At 45.9% G+C, this 16,647-nt stretch overlaps 1 protein-coding gene across 4 annotated transcripts in view; it reads right to left on the reverse strand.

Annotated features, from left to right (window-relative positions):
* The window catches only part of LOC148443271 (heparan-alpha-glucosaminide N-acetyltransferase-like), a 735,097-nt gene that overhangs the window by 682,761 nt on the left and 35,689 nt on the right, over positions 1-16,647 (reverse strand). For all 4 annotated transcript variants that reach the window (XM_088463038.1, XM_088463039.1, XM_088463037.1 and 1 more), the window contains one exon: positions 14,475-14,602. In XM_088463038.1, coding sequence (XP_088319164.1) covers positions 14,475-14,602 — 128 coding nt within the window. The remainder of the gene's footprint in view (positions 1-14,474; positions 14,603-16,647) is intronic.

Consider the following 16,647-nt stretch of genomic DNA (forward strand, 5'->3'; position numbering starts at 1 on the left):
CGCCAGAGAAGACTATGTCATCCAGCTCTGGTCCAAACAGTACCTTCCCAACAAAAGGCAAAGACTCCAGGGTCCTGTATCCGCCTACCAGGTCTTTAGCCAAAGGGTTCTTCAAGCCGCAACCGAAGTTGCCGAGACCCTAGAAGCCAAGATACCCGCATCAATGACCGCTTACCCCATATACATTAGAGATGAGCGGGTATGGTTCTCGGAGAACTGGACCCACCCGAATTTTGAGGATGTGGGGTGATCCGAGCCACAGTTTGGATCACCCTGCCTGCCGCGGATCCCTCTCCGAGGCAAAACCTCACGATTCCGCTGTCGGATCGTGAGGTTTGGCATTGAGTGGGCTTAACGCTTATTGGCTGAGAGAGCTATCTGTCATGGCTCTCAGCCAATCAGCATTAAGCCCACAAGAACTTAGGTTTGAGGAAGATGCCACCCTTGCCTGACACAGTCGGCACCCCCTGTTGCTGACCCCCACTCGCAGCATCCCATGCTGCTGACACCCCCGCTGCCAACACTGCTGGCACCCTGCATTGAGGACACCACCGGCACCCATGCACTGCCGACACCATCTGCACCCCTGCCCCACATACTGAGGACACAGTCAGCGACCCCACACTGCCGACATCCCACACTGAGGACACCAACAGCACCCCTGCACTGATGACACTGTCAGCACACATGCACTGAGGACATCGCTGGCACCCCCGCTTTGCCAACACCCTGCACTGAGGACACTGCCAGCACCTCAGCACTCCCCACGTACTGAGGACACCGTCAGCAACCCCACACCGAGGACACCACCGGCACCCCTGCACTGAAGACACTGTCAGCACACATGCACTGAGGACACTGCTGGCACCCCTGCTTTGCCAAAACCACCAGCACCCTGCACTAAGGACACTGCCAGCACCCCCACACTACTGCCCCACATATTGAGGACGCTTTCAGCAACCCCGCACTGCCGCTACTCCCACACCGAGGGCATCCCCACACAGCTGACACAGTCAGCACTCCTGCACTGAGGACACCGCTGGCACCCTCGCTCTGCCGGCACTATACACTCAGGACACTGCCAGGACCCCCACACTGCCAACACCGATGGCACTTCTGCATTGAGTACAACGCCAGCACCCCGCACTGCCGACACTGCTGTCACAGTAAGTGCACTATTGGTTGAGTCACAATCCTGAGACAATGTCTGATGAGAGCCTCTCTTGTGCCCCTGCTTTACTGCCACTGGTCTATTCGCCTGCACCACTTGCTGAGGAGCTATAAATGGCAGTATACTCTGACTAGAGTGAGCAGAAGAATCTAACCAATAGGGATTCATGGGGGAAATATACATAGAAGGATGCAAATGCTGTGTGTACCCCATAGCAGGAGGCAATATTCTGGCAGGAGCACGCAAGGCTGCGGCCCTGTCCACCAAATGCGACAACACCTGAGTCCAAGAGGCCACCCAGGGTGGTTCTTGTGCTGGTGCAGGTGTACAAGATAGAAAAGGTGGCTGTTTACAACAGACACTACACAACCCATTTTGATTTTAGCACAGGAGGCTCATCCTTCTCTCCTTTACCTAGACATAGCAATGTGTAACAGGTAGAAGGTATAGAGTATAAATGCAATGTGACCTTTAAATGAAAAACCCCACACAATTTCAGAGGGATGAAGATACACAGTGATAAATATATCTGACAGTTTTGAAAACAAAAAGGCAGTATAAATACAGCAGCTAGCATCACAGTCACATACAATGCATAAATATATTCAAAAGCTAATGCAAATGGACTGAATCTCAATCAACTGACCAGCCCCCCCAGGGGTTTTGGTAGGATATAGAGTGCTATATACCTGACCCAAGGGAGAGGTATACAGGGAGACAGACCTAACCTCTGAGACCAACAGCTTTCAGCAGCGCACCCAAGGTGGACTGTGAGCGTCTCACACACAAGGTGGTCAGAAATAGCAAACCAGACGTGGAATCCGCAACCAGAAGTTGCGTCTGGGTTGGGGGAGGAGCGGCCGGGGGGGCGCCTATCTCCTCTAAGCTGCAATTTTGATGGCACGGGTACGCTAGCCTCATAGTTGTAGACGCTAGCTAGTGTGCTCTAGTGCATCTACAACCCGTCCCCTGGCGACAGACAATATGGCCCCGGCCACCTTAGTAAGGACATGTTAAATGAGACCTTCACACGGAGCTGCCTCGAATGCATCGCCTACACCGGAGGTCTGGACTGCTTCGCACACGATTCCACACACAAGGAATCATCTTACCTGCAATCTCCGTGAATCTGATCGCAGTCCGGACTCCAGCGATGCCGCTAGCTGAGCCATGCTGAGGCCCGCCGAAATCCCATGGGCATATATCGGTATTGGTGTTTCGGCATCGGTATATGCGTGGTATTCGGTGCCTAATACTGCTAAACTCAGAAGTTCAACAAACTAAGGTAAATCAGTTAAAACGGTGCGCCTGGTACTTGCCACGCACCAAACAAAAAAACAATGCCTGTGGCTGGAGGGAGGAGGACCAGTGCATGCTGAGAGCTTCAAAGCTGTAAGCTGTTTGGTGCAATGGATCACTCCAACTACATAACCCAAGGTAGATCCTGTGGACCCTATGGACCCTGAAGAAGAAAAAAAAAGATAATCATGTGATTTTTAAAGTGACAAAAACACCAGATGTGCTTTTTTTCAGAAGTATGTTTGGGGCGCAAAATGCTTTCAACTCTACATGAGGTCCTATCTGTCCCTGAGATCTCATACTTATTCCTGGCAAACAGAAAGTAGTAGCCTCTTTTGGTGAAATTGTCATGTTTTTTCTGATATTACGTGAAACCTGAGTTGGGGCTGCTTTTACTTGACAAATAAGATTAACTTGGCTGGTCTAATGTCCCCAATCCTGAGGTCATTCCGTGTATCCCAGTTGATTGTCTGACTATTTCAGCTGAAAGTCACGCTAAAGTGACCTTGCCTGTACTTTCAGTCAGTCTCTCTCTCTCTAGACTTAAGTTTAATGACACTATTGGCTGAGGTGAACAGCTGGTTTACTGATTTTGTTTTGCATTTTCTGTGCATATTAGAGCAGCCTTGTTCCCTACAAGACGGTGGGAGATGTATCAGAAGTTCGAAAGAGTGGAGAAGTGCACAAGTTGAAAAGTTGACCATAGCAACCAGTCCACTTCTATAATTTTATAGATTGTACTTCTAAAATGCTAGCTAGAAGCTAATTGGTTGCTATGGGTAACTTCTCCACTCTTTAACAGCTTTGATACATCATCCACCATGTATGTTATTCCTATTTATTTTTATTATCATCAGTTGAATAATTTATCTGTACATTAAATTTACAGTTGGATCTTTAAGGGAATTTAAAGCAGTGTTTCTCAACCTGGGACGTACGTATCTCCCCCATATCTGACAGAAGCAATGAAAATCTTAATGCCTATTTATAAATCCCAAAAAATCAAAAATTCCTATATTTCAAGCAATACAGAAAACAGGCAAATTAAAAATGTAAAATACTTTAAAAATATCAAAATCAAATAGTACAAAGTGGCAAGCAAACCATACTACTTTTATACTTTATTTCAACTTGATAGTGTTTTTTTGGGTGAATAAGAGGGAGATGTATATCAAGCCTTGGAGAGAGAGAACACAGAAAGAGATAAAGTGCAAAAAATAAAACAGCTGTCATGTTACAGGCTGTGGGGTCTATGTACTAAGCCTTGGAGAGAGATATGGAGATAAAGTACCAACCAATCAGCTCCTAACTGCTATTTTTCAAAACAGCCTGTCCCATGACAGTTTGTAGCTGATTGATTGGTTCTTTATCTCCATTCACTTTAACTCTCTTCAAGGCTCAGTACATAGAATTCTATGTTTAGAAAATGACAGTTAGGAGCAGATTGGTTGGTACCTTATCTCTCTCTCCACTTTATCTTTTATTTTGGTGAAGGATGCGGGACACTTATAAAAGGAACACACATTTCTGCCGTGCTGCTAAAACACGACTTATGATAAAAGAGCGTATAAAGATGAATGCTCACTTTGCAGAAAACCAATGCAAATCTGCAACACCTTATTACCAGCCTGCTGTAAACAAAATGACAAGCAGCAAGAGAAATCTCTTTGGCAAAGACAAGCAAAGCAGCATTAAAAGAGCAACAAGAGATTTACAGGAATCGATAAATGTGTTGACAGAAAGACAAGTAGTGTCCTAGTATTTCAGTACGAAAGAGACTGCACTACAAAACAAGATGCCCCAGGCAGATGTGGTGACATTTATTAACATATCTAAGTGTGAAAATCCCAGCAGAGGAATGGGCGGACATGCTTGCTGCATACCTGAACAGTCTGAGTCAGGTGAGCATAATGCACAGCAATACCAACATTTACAAAGGGAGATTGTGGTTAGTTGAGGAATTAGACCTTGCCGTTCAGGCATAGCAAGTGCTTACTGAATATCTGAGGCAGGCAAGATAGTATGGCCTAAAGGCCCCCATACATCAGCAATTGATTGTGGCAATTCTGCAATTTGCAGATGTCTATATAAATTAATTTGCATTGTATTGGCCTCACAGATCGCAGATTGCAACCAAAAAGTGATTGGAATTGGTAAATCAGATTGTCCAACATGTTGGATGTCACAGATGGATTGGGGATGTAGATTGCTAGTGTATGGAGAAGATCAGCAGATTTGCAGACCGTTAACAGTAAAATGATGGGCCTTTCAAGATTGGCAGATCTGTTTTTGCTGAAAATTATCTGCAAATCACTGAAAAAGATCTGTAATGTATGGGGGCAGATTGCTAGATTGAGAAATCCTAACATCAGGCAATAAATCTTCAAATTGTTCAATTGTAGTTTGCAGATTGCTGGTGTATGGGAGCCTTTAGATGTATGACGCCTTGCTAAGCAATGGCTACAGCCAGAGGCCATCCAGATTAGGAGACGAGGTTTTCTTTGACAGACAGACATACAATACACTAGACTTGTTTATACATGATCACAGAAGATTTCATACTTTTGACTTCTCCAAAGCAGACATCACTGAACAAGCCAACGCAACCAGCTTTCCCACTTTAAAGATGGGGATGGAAGTCTGTTGGATTGGGAAAGGGGCAGATATTTGTGCTAAGCCCATAGCCTTAAGAAACAATGGCATTGTTACCACCATTATGGACTAGGCCATATTGCGAAGAATTGCAGAATTACCTAAAAATCTATGGAACGCAACAAAGGAAGGAATAGATCGAGTGTATGCCATGTAGCCTAGCCAAGGTAAAGAGTGATAAGTCTGCCTTGTTATTGTGAAAGAACATATATGTGCAAACATTGATAGTTCTGTAACTCTGGTTCATGCCAGTGTGATAGATACCAGAAAACTGCAGAGAAAATGTGTATGTAAGAGTCAGGGGAAACACAAAGTATCCTCTTTTAAGTCAGTGTTTTTGGAGGACACAGCAATCACCTAGTCCATACTAGAATGTAATAAATATGACAAAGTATAGCAGATTTTACATTTTGCCATTATTTTCAACAAAATTTAAACTAGGGGTGTGCACCGGCCACTTTTCGTGTTTTGTGTTTTGGTTTTGGATCTGGATCTTTCTTCGTGTTTTGGATCTGGATTGGTTTTGCCAAAACCACCCTTCCGTGTTTTGGGTTCTGGGTTTTGTGTTTTGGATCTGTATTTTTTTTTAAAAAAGCATAAAAACAGCTAAAATCACAGAATTTGTAGGTTTTTCTGCTCCTATGCTATTATTAACCTCAATAACCTTAATTTCCACTCATTTCCAGTCTATTCTGAACACCTCACACCTCACAATAGTGTTTTTATGTCCAAAACGTTGCACCGAGGTAGCTGGATGACTATGCTAAGCGACACGAGTGGGCGGCACAAACACGTGACCCATCTAGGCGTGAAACTGCAGTGGCAGACAGGATGGCAGTTTGAAAAACTAGGCCCCAAACTGTACATAATGCAAAGAAAAAAAAGAGGTGCAAGATGGAATTGTCCTTGGGCCCTCCCACCCACCCTTATGTTGTATAAACAGGACATGCACACTTTAACAAACCAATCATTTCAGCGCCAGGGTCTGCCACACAACTGTGGCTGAAATGATTGGTTCGTTTGGGCCCCCACAAAACAAGCTGGCAATTAATGTGTCCCTGCACAAACTGGCTCTATGGAGGCAAGATGTCATCCTCATCCTCCTCATCCACCGATTCCTCACCCTCTTCAGTGTGTACATCCTCATCCTCACAAAGTATTAACTCGTCCCCACTTGAATCCACCACCACAGGTCCCTCTGTACCTTCTGGAGGCTGGTCTCCCTGGAAGAGCTGATAATTCATTTTGATGAACATCATCTTCTCCACATTCTGTGGAAGCAACCTCCTACGCCTTTCGCTGACAAGGTTCCCGGCTGCACTAAACACTCTTTCGGAGTACACACTGGAGGGGGGGCAACTCAGGTAAAATAGAGCCAGTTTGTACAGGGGCCTCCAAATTGCCTCTTTTTCCTGCCAGTACAGGTATGGACTGTCTGCCATGCCTACTTGGATTTGTAATCCTCCACCATTCTGTCAATGGTGACAGTATCATATGCAGTGACAGTAGACATGTCAGAAATTGTTGCCAGGTCCTTCAGTCCGGACCAGATGTCCAAACTTGGTCCTGCCTGCCCTGCATCACCGCCAGCGGGTTGCTTAGGATACCTAAGTTTTTTCCTGGCAGCCCCAGTTGCAGGAGAAAATGAAGAAGGAGCCGTTGACGTGTCACGTTCCGCTTCAGCTGACAGTGTGTTCACCAGCAGGTCTTTGCACCTCTGCAGGCTTGTGTCGGCCGGAAAGAGAGACACCACATAGGCTTTAAACCTAGGATCGAGCACGGTGGCCAAAACGTAGTGGTCTGATTTCAACAGATTGACCACCCTGGAATCCTGGCAAAGCGAATGAAGGGCTTCATCCACAAGTCCCACATGCCGAGCGGAATCGCTCCGTCTTAGCTCCTCCTTCACTTTCTCCAGCTGCTTCTGCAAAAGCCTGATGAGGGGAATGACCTGACTCAAGCTGGCAGTGTCTGAACTGACTTCACGTGTGGCAAGTTCGAAGGGCTGGAGAACCTTGCACAACACGGAAATCATTCTCCACTGCGCTTGAGTCAGGTGCATACCCCCTCCTTTGCCTATGTCATAGGTGGATGTATAGGCTTGTATGGCCTTTTGCTGCTCCTCCATCCTCTGAAGCATATAGAGGGTTGAGTTCCACCGCGTCACAACCTCTTGCTTCAGGTGATGGCGGGGCAGGTTCAAGAGTGTTTGCTGGCGCTCCAGTCTTCGGCACGCAGTCGCTGAATGGCGAAAGTGGCCAGAAATTTTTCGGGCCACCCAAAGCGTCTCCTGCACGCCCCTGTCGCTTTTCAGAAAATTCTGCACCACCAAGTTTATTGTGTGAGCAAAACATGGGACGTGCTGGAATTTGCCCAGATGTAATGCCCGCACAATATTGGTGGCGTTGTCAGATATCACAAATCCCCAGGAGAGTCTAAGTGGGGTAAGCCACTGGGCGATGATTTCCCTCAGTTTCTCTAAGAGGTTGTCGGCGGTGTGCCTCTTACTGAAACCGGTGATACACAGCGTAGCCTGCCTTGTAACGAGCTGGCATTTCTGAGATGCTGCTACTGGTGACGCTGCTGCTGTTGCTGCGTAAGGTGATACATCTACCCAGTGGGCTGTCACAGTCATATAGTCCTTAGTCTGCCCTGTTCCACTTGTCCACATGTCCGTGGTTAAGTGGACATTGTGTACAACGGCATTTTTCAGGACACTGAGGACACTTTTTCTGACGTTTCTGTACAGTCTCGGTATCGCCTGCCTAGTGAAGTGGAATCTAGACGGGATTTGGAACCGGGGACACACTACCTCCATCAATTGTCTAAATCCCACTGCACTAATGGCGGATACCGGACGCACGTCTAACACCAACATAGCAGTCAAGGCCTCAGTTATACGTTTTGCTTCAGGATGACTGCTGTCGTACTTCATCCTCCTCGCTAAGGACTGTTGGAGGGTCAATTGTTTAGTAAAAGTAGTGGTGTTCCTACTTCCTCTCTGGGATGATGAACGACTCCCAGCAGCAGCAACAGCAGCAGCGGCAGCAGTAGGCGTAGCAATGCAGGATCCTCCGGAGGAATCCCGGATAGGAGAGTCAGTCATGCCAGTGACATGGCCTGCAGGACTACTTCCGATCCTAACTAAGGAGGAAATTGACGAGGAGGGAGTTGACGGTGTGGTTTGCAGGCGCTTGGATACAACAGGACAACGGGATTTAGGTGTCCCTGGACTGCTTACGGTCTTAGCCAAAGTTTCTGAACTTGACAGTAACTTTTTATGAACGCGCTGCAGGTGCCGTATAAGGGAGGATGTTCCTAGGTGGTTGACGTCCCTACCCCTACTTATTTCACCTTTACATATGGTACATATGGCAAGACAGTTGTTGTCCGGATTTGGATAGAAATATTGCCAGACCAAAGAGGTGGAATGTTTGGTCTTCTGCCCAGGCATGACCGTGATGGGCTTTTTCATCCCACGGACAACAACTGTCTCCCCCGGAGCCTGATTTAAACAAACCACATCACCATCAGAATCCTCCTCGCCAACTTCCTCCTCAGCGCCAGCTACACCAGTATCCTCATCCTGTTGTACTTCAACAGTGACATCTTCAATTTGCATATCAGCAAGTGGACTGTGGGTGCTCCTTTCAGCACTTGCAGGGGGCGTGCAAATGGTGGAAAGAGCCACCTCTTCCCGTCCAGTGCTGGGAAGGTCAGGCATCGCAACCACCACCACACTTGGACTCTCCTTGGGGATTTGTGATATCTTCTTAGAAAGCACAGTTCTTCGCTGTGCTTTTGCCAGCTTAACTCTTTTGATTTTTTTAGTGGGAGGAGGGCTTCCATCGTCATGTGAAGCTGAACCACTAGTCATGAACATACTAGGGATCGACCTTAGCCGTTCCTTGCCACTCCGTGTCGTAAATGGCATATTGGCAAGTTTACGTTTCTCTTCAGCTGATTTAAATGTCTTTTTCAAGGTCATTTTCCTGAACTTTGCCATTTGGGATTGTATGTGCCCTCTACTATGACATTGGGCATCGGCCTTGGCAGACGACGTTGATGGCATGTTATCGTCTATGTCATGACTAGTGGCAGCAGCTTCAGCACTAGGAGGAAGTGGTTCTTGATCTTTCTCTATTTTATTTTTATCGGAGAAAGTTTGGTCCTCCATTTATGTTATATCGATTTGATATATACGTGCGGCTAAACACAGAAAATAATTTTTTTTTGGGTTTGGACTGGAGTGTACTTTGTGGGTTACAGCACCCTTTAACGGTCAAGCCAGCCGGCCCTTTACTTATGACACAGGCGCACGCTTGGCACTACTTTGTTGATGCACGTGCGGCTACTGCGCACACAATTCACAAACACAGAAAATAATTTTTTTTTGGTTTGGACTGGAGTGTACTTTCGGGGGTTACAGCACCCTTTAACGGTCAAGCCAGCCGGCCCTTTACTTATGACACAGGCGCACGCTTGGCACTACTTTGTTGATGCACGTGCGGCTACTGCGCACACAATTCACAAACACAGAAAATAATTTTTTTTTTGGTTTGGACTGGAGTGTACTTTCGGGGGTTACAGCACCCTTAACGGTCAAGCCAGCCGGCCCTTTACTTATGACACAGGCGCACGCTTGGCACTACTTTGTTGATGCACGTGCGGCTACTGCGCACACAATTCACAAACACAGAAAATAATTTTTTTTTGGTTTGGACTGGAGTGTACTTTCGGGGGTTACAGCACCCTTTAACGGTCAAGCCAGCCGGCCCTTTACTTATGACACAGGCGCACGCTTGGCACTACTTTGTTGATGCACGTGCGGCTACTGCGCACACAATTCACAAACACAGAAAATAATTTTTTTTTTGGTTTGGACTGGAGTGTACTTTGGGGGTTACAGCACCCTTTAACGGTCAAGCCAGCCGGCCCTTTACTTATGACACAGGCGCACGCTTGGCACTACTTTGTTGATGCACGTGCGGCTACTGCGCACACAATTCACAAACACAGAAAATAATTTTTTTTTTGGTTTGGACTGGAGTGTACTTTCGGGGGTTACAGCACCCTTAACGGTCAAGCCAGCCGGCCCTTTACTTATGACACAGGCGCACGCTTGGCACTACTTTGTTGATGCACGTGCGGCTACTGCGCACACAATTCACAAACACAGAAAATAATATTTTTTTTGGTTTGGACTGGAGTGTACTTTCGGGGGTTACAGCACCCTTTAACGGTCAAGCCAGCCGGCCCTTTACTTATGACACAGGCGCACGCTTGGCACTACTTTGTTGATGCACGTGCGGCTACTGCGCACACAATTCACAAACACAGAAAATAATTTTTTTTTTGGTTTGGACTGGAGTGTACTTTGGGGGTTACAGCACCCTTTAACGGTCAAGCCAGCCGGCCCTTTACTTATGACACAGGCGCACGCTTGGCACTACTTTGTTGATGCACGTGCGGCTACTGCGCACACAATTCACAAACACAGAAAATAATTTTTTTTTTGGTTTGGACTGGAGTGTACTTTCGGGGGTTACAGCACCCTTAACGGTCAAGCCAGCCGGCCCTTTACTTATGACACAGGCGCACGCTTGGCACTACTTTGTTGATGCACGTGCGGCTACTGCGCACACAATTCACAAACACAGAAAATAATTTTTTTTTGGTTTGGACTGGAGTGTACTTTCGGGGGTTACAGCACCCTTTAACGGTCAAGCCAGCCGGCCCTTTACTTATGACACAGGCGCACGCTTGGCACTACTTTGTTGATGCACGTGCGGCTACTGCGCACACAATTCACAAACACAGAAAATAATTTTTTTTTTGGTTTGGACTGGAGTGTACTTTCGGGGGTTACAGCACCCTTAACGGTCAAGCCAGCCGGCCCTTTACTTATGACACAGGCGCACGCTTGGCACTACTTTGTTGATGCACGTGCGGCTACTGCGCACACAATTCACAAACACGGAAAATAATTTTTTTTTGGTTTGGACTGGAGTGTACTTTCGGGGGTTACAGCACCCTTTAACGGTCAAGCCAGCCGGCCCTTTACTTATGACACAGGCGCACGCTTGGCACTACTTTGTTGATGCACGTGCGGCTACTGCGCACACAATTCACAAACACAGAAAATAATTTTTTTTTTGGTTTGGACTGGAGTGTACTTTGGGGGTTACAGCACCCTTTAACGGTCAAGCCAGCCGGCCCTTTACTTATGACACAGGCGCACGCTTGGCACTACTTTGTTGATGCACGTGCGGCTACTGCGCACACAATTCACAAACACAGAAAATAATTTTTTTTTTGGTTTGGACTGGAGTGTACTTTCGGGGGTTACAGCACCCTTAACGGTCAAGCCAGCCGGCCCTTTACTTATGACACAGGTGCACGCTTGGCACTACTTTGTTGATGCACGTGCGGCTACTGCGCACACAATTCACAAACACAGAAAATAATTTTTTTTTTGGTTTGGACTGGAGTGTACTTTCGGGGGTTACAGCACCCTTAACGGTCAAGCCAGCCGGCCCTTTACTTATGACACAGGCGCACGCTTGGCACTACTTTGTTGATGCACGTGCGGCTACTGCGCACACAATTCACAAACACAGAAAATAATTTTTTTTTTGGTTTGGACTGGAGTGTACTTTCGGGGGTTACAGCACCCTTAACGGTCAAGCCAGCCGGCCCTTTACTTATGACACAGGTGCACGCTTGGCACTACTTTGTTGATGCACGTGCGGCTACTGCGCACACAATTCACAAACACAGAAAATAATTTTTTTTTTGGTTTGGACTGGAGTGTACTTTCGGGGGTTACAGCACCCTTAACGGTCAAGCCAGTCGGCCCTTTACTTATGACACAGGCGCACGCTTGGCACTACTTTGTTGATGCACGTGCGGCTACTGCGCACACAATTCACAAACACAGAAAATAATTTTTTTTTTGGTTTGGACTGGAGTGTACTTTCGGGGGTTACAGCACCCTTAACGGTCAAGCCAGCCGGCCCTTTACTTATGACACAGGCGCACGCTTGGCACTACTTTGTTGATGCACGTGCGGCTACTGCGCACACAATTCACAAACACAGAAAATAATTTTTTTTTGGTTTGGACTGGAGTGTACTTTCGGGGGTTACAGCACCCTTTAACGGTCAAGCCAGCCGGCCCTTTACTTATGACACAGGCGCACGCTTGGCACTACTTTGTTGATGCACGTGCGGCTACTGCGCACACAATTCACAAACACAGAAAATATATTATTTTTTTAGCACTTGGGGGGAGCACCCCTGATGGACAGAGCACCCCCTGGACAACACTACAGCACTCCTTTAGGACTGGGACACTGCACAGGACTTTGGAGTGGACACAGCCCCTATGGAGAACTGACTGCACAACACAGTCCAGCCAGCCCCTATGGACTTTGAAGTAGTGGACAACAGCAGCACTACACTACACTACACTACACTACACTACACAGCCCTAACTCCCACCCTCCCTCTTCACTGTCCACAGCCGAGTGAGAAAATGGCGCCGACGCGGGTACCTTATATAGGATCCAAAACCCGCGAGACTCGGAAGGCGGGATGATGATGTTTTGCCTCGATTTCAGATCCGAGTCAGGCGGGAAAAGTCGAGCCTGACTCGGATCGGACTCGGATCGGGGGGGCTCGGGGGGGTTCGGATTTCAGAAATCCGAACCCGCTCACCCCTAATTTAAACCATTTGTATTATCGAGTCCTAGACCCGATAATTATAATTTCTTATGGTCGCTATTCATGGCCATAAGAAATTGTACATCGCTGGGACGTATGAAGAAACTCCTGCAGGGACAGAGGTTCTGAACTCTTCACTTCTCCTTCCTACATACTACTGTGCATGTGCCATCTGCTGACCACACATGCCAGGGTCCCTCTCCCAGTTACTCTTGCAGAACAGCCCAAAGGCTACAATGGCTAACGCAATCTTAGCTACCGAAGCCAAGCATCGCATTCCTGTAAATTCGGCAAAAAAAAAAAAAAATCAACTCTCATAGAAACCTACTGTAAGGGCTGCTTTTGTGATCGGAAATGGGAGACTAGCGAATATAGTCAATATTTGCTGTGGTCCCCCGTACATACATTCAGAGGGATATTTAATATTTGCAAGTACCCCCACCCACCCCTTCCACAAAAAAATAAGCACAACCTTACAGCTTTCACATAAAAAGAGATAATTTGAACCAGGTGCTCCTTATGAAAAGCACATAATTAATTGATCAGGAGGTGCTAGTCCACCTGTATATAAAAGCAGGACCTTTGGTCCAGACAATTACGGTTTGTGTTAACACCGTGCCAAGGAGAAAATATGTTTGCAGTGACCTCAGAGAAACAAATTGTTGCTGCTCACCAGCCCAGAAATGGCTATTTCCAAACAATTTGAAATAGATAATTCTACAGTGATAAATATCATTAACAAATAGAAAACATTTAGGGGCCTATTCATTAAACCTAAATATTCTCTAGAGATAATTAGGTTTAGAACTCTCATGGAGTTCTACCTAATTATAGGTGGAATTCATCATTCCACCTCTCCATAAGTATCTATTCTGAAAAGCTGTCATTTTTGTGATGACAGCTTTTCGGGAAATAGATACTTTTCCCTGCCTACACTACCTTATCGCATCTGGAAACAGTGCTGCGCATGCGCTGTTACATCTGTAAAACCAGCACATGCGCAGCACTGCCTACAGATGCGTTAAGTTTGTGTACCCACTGCAGCCTGTGAGCATCTTTAGTTTAGAATACTACTGTATTTAACTGCATTTTTTTTGCAGAGGACTGCTTAATATAACCAATGTACAAGGGTCAGGAACAAACATATATGAGCAATTTACCAGGACCAGTAGTACCCAGATGTAACCAAATAACTTTGAATTGATAAAGCAATACCCTCCTCCCACTGTTTTAAGTAATGAAGCATTGAAGTGTTAAATTCTGACCTTAGACAGGGTAACAATGTTTGGCAAGCATGGGTGGTGTAATGGTTAGCATTACTGCCTCACACTACTGAGGTCTTGAGTTCTATTCCCAGCACAGCCTTAACTATATGGAGTTTGTATATTCTGACCATGTTTGCGTGGGTTTCCACCAACATTACAAAAAATTATACCGATAGGTAATTGGCTCTTGACAAACCCTAGCGTGCATATTTTTAAGCTCCACTGGGGCAGAGACTGGTGTGTATAGTCAAATATTCTCTGTAAAATTCTGTATTTGTGCACTATATAAATAACTGGCAATAAAGGTTTATTTGCTAGACCATTAACATGTAGTCCTAGTAGAAATCAAACAGGTGAACTTACGTAGATAGCTGTTTGAGGGGTCTCTGCTCACACTGTAGTCACACTGCACGGCTTCCTTGTCCTGCGAATTGAGCGATGAATGAATGGAAACTATGTAATGTCCATGCTCTTCATATAACTGTGTCCAACTGTCAGGTATAAACAGGGAGGAGATTATCAGTAATACAACAATTAACCCCAACACTGAGATTACTCCAAGTTCAGCACTGTGCTTTAGTTTAGCCCTAATAAGAAATAACCATACACAAATAAAGAGATGAGATGCAAATACTTTGAGCAATCAATGATCATATGGTTGCTAGGCTAACCATTTTCAAATAAATACATATGCTGCGTATTATTGGGATGCATGCATTGGTTTTAATTTGAATTAGGCATGTCCTTTCACGTGACTGGTTACAGTGCCGTAACAGGGCTCAACTGCGCCGGCCCTGCCACCAGAGCGCATGACGTCATTACATCAGGCAGAGGGGGTGGGGCCACCAGCACCCTGTAAGTGCAAACTGATCGGAGCAACCTCAGGACACTGACTGGCTGTTCAGACTGCAGGGTGCTGCTTGCACTTATGACCCGGTCGGGTTAAAAATCATAAATTTGGATGCCGGTTAGCCACCAGTAACTCTGACCATGCAAAATACATCTGAACCTATTCAGACACATCATGTTTTTCACACTTATTTTCAGGTTGCAGTAACCTTCACTAAGCTCATTGATGTCAATGTGTTTCATATGACTTCATGTAGCACAGAAGCTGCAACTGCACAAGAAGAGAAATATATAAAACGAGGTAACAGAAATATCATTGCTAATCTGCTAGAGAGGACTACTGACTGTACTCATTAAAACTATACAGCTCTATTCAGTCTAGAGCCTTCCTATGTCTCACAATCTGTTTAAATTTTGATGCGTTAACCTTGAAATGGTTGGAGTTTCTACAAGGGGGTGGAGTTTCAGCCAAAAATGGTTGTTTTGGGGAGGATCTGGGCAGAGTAGGTGCAAATTAGGGACAGGGCTCATTTGTCTTGATTGTGCAAGTCTCAATGGGTTGGGTATGCCCGTCGTGATTTTGGCGCCAGTCTTCTGGCCGTCGGCATCCCGCACGTCGGGATGCCGACTACATCCCGTCTCAGTATTGGGAAATATGTTGTATTGTGCTTCTAAACACAGCTCTTAAGCATAACTCCCAACTATTCCGACTTAGGCCCGTATTCAATTTGAGGCGAAAAGTCTGGACTTTTCGCCTCCTTCGCCTGTTTTCCAGGTGGAAAAGTATTGTGCGCGTGCCCGCTATTCCACGTATTCAATTCCAAAGTAGGCGAAATCGGGAACCGGCGAAACCTGGATCGGCGAAAAGTCATGTCAGTTTTCGGGTTTTGTTCCTAGGACCCCCCTAAAGATGTCCAGACATGGGGGTTCAGTCTGGGTACCCACAATTAGCCCTGCAGAATGTGTTCTGCATTTTTTAATAGCCACGTTTTTAAAAGTGGTCCCATCAAATTTGGGGTACATGAAAATGGGCACTAGCATATTTTTAAGTCCCTAAACTAATTTTTTTTTAAATTCTGCAAAAAACATCTGCCGCTAATAGCCTATTCTAGAAAACACCTGCCGCATACTTACAGAATACCCCTGAACCTGTTTCACTATTTTTAAACACTGTTCCCCTATTTTTTTTTCTCCCCAAAATTTTTAATAATTTTTTTGGGGTGTCCAGCTTTTTGTTGTTGTTGCACATTTCGTTTTAAGGGGGCATTCCCAAGGGTGCAGGCTATTATTTTTAAGCCTGCACCCCCTACAGCTAAAGGCTGGCGAAAAATGATCCCTGTTTTTTTACATTGACTTTTCGCCAATGCTTTTTTGAGAGCGGGGATATTTCAAATATGCGGGAATGACGTCATCGGCGATAAATTATCGCCAATTCCGACATTTCACCTCAAATTGAATATAGGCATTAGGTGGGAAGTCCACTCATATTTCAGATCTCTGACTTAGGGCCAGATTCAATTAGAGGCGAAAAGTGGCGTTTGGAGATAAGCTTCCGCGGATTCGGACTTTCCACCTGTTTTCAAGATATCTCCCTATTCAATTCCAGGAACAATTTCGCCTAAGCGGAAACTCAATACATTGTAACAGGTGGAAAAGTATCTCCTATGAATAGCAGGTGAAAAAAAGT

Source organism: Taudactylus pleione, unplaced genomic scaffold (assembly GCF_031769625.1).
Source record: "Taudactylus pleione unplaced genomic scaffold, aTauple2 ptg001314l, whole genome shotgun sequence".
NCBI classification, from domain to species: domain Eukaryota; kingdom Metazoa; phylum Chordata; class Amphibia; order Anura; family Myobatrachidae; genus Taudactylus; species Taudactylus pleione.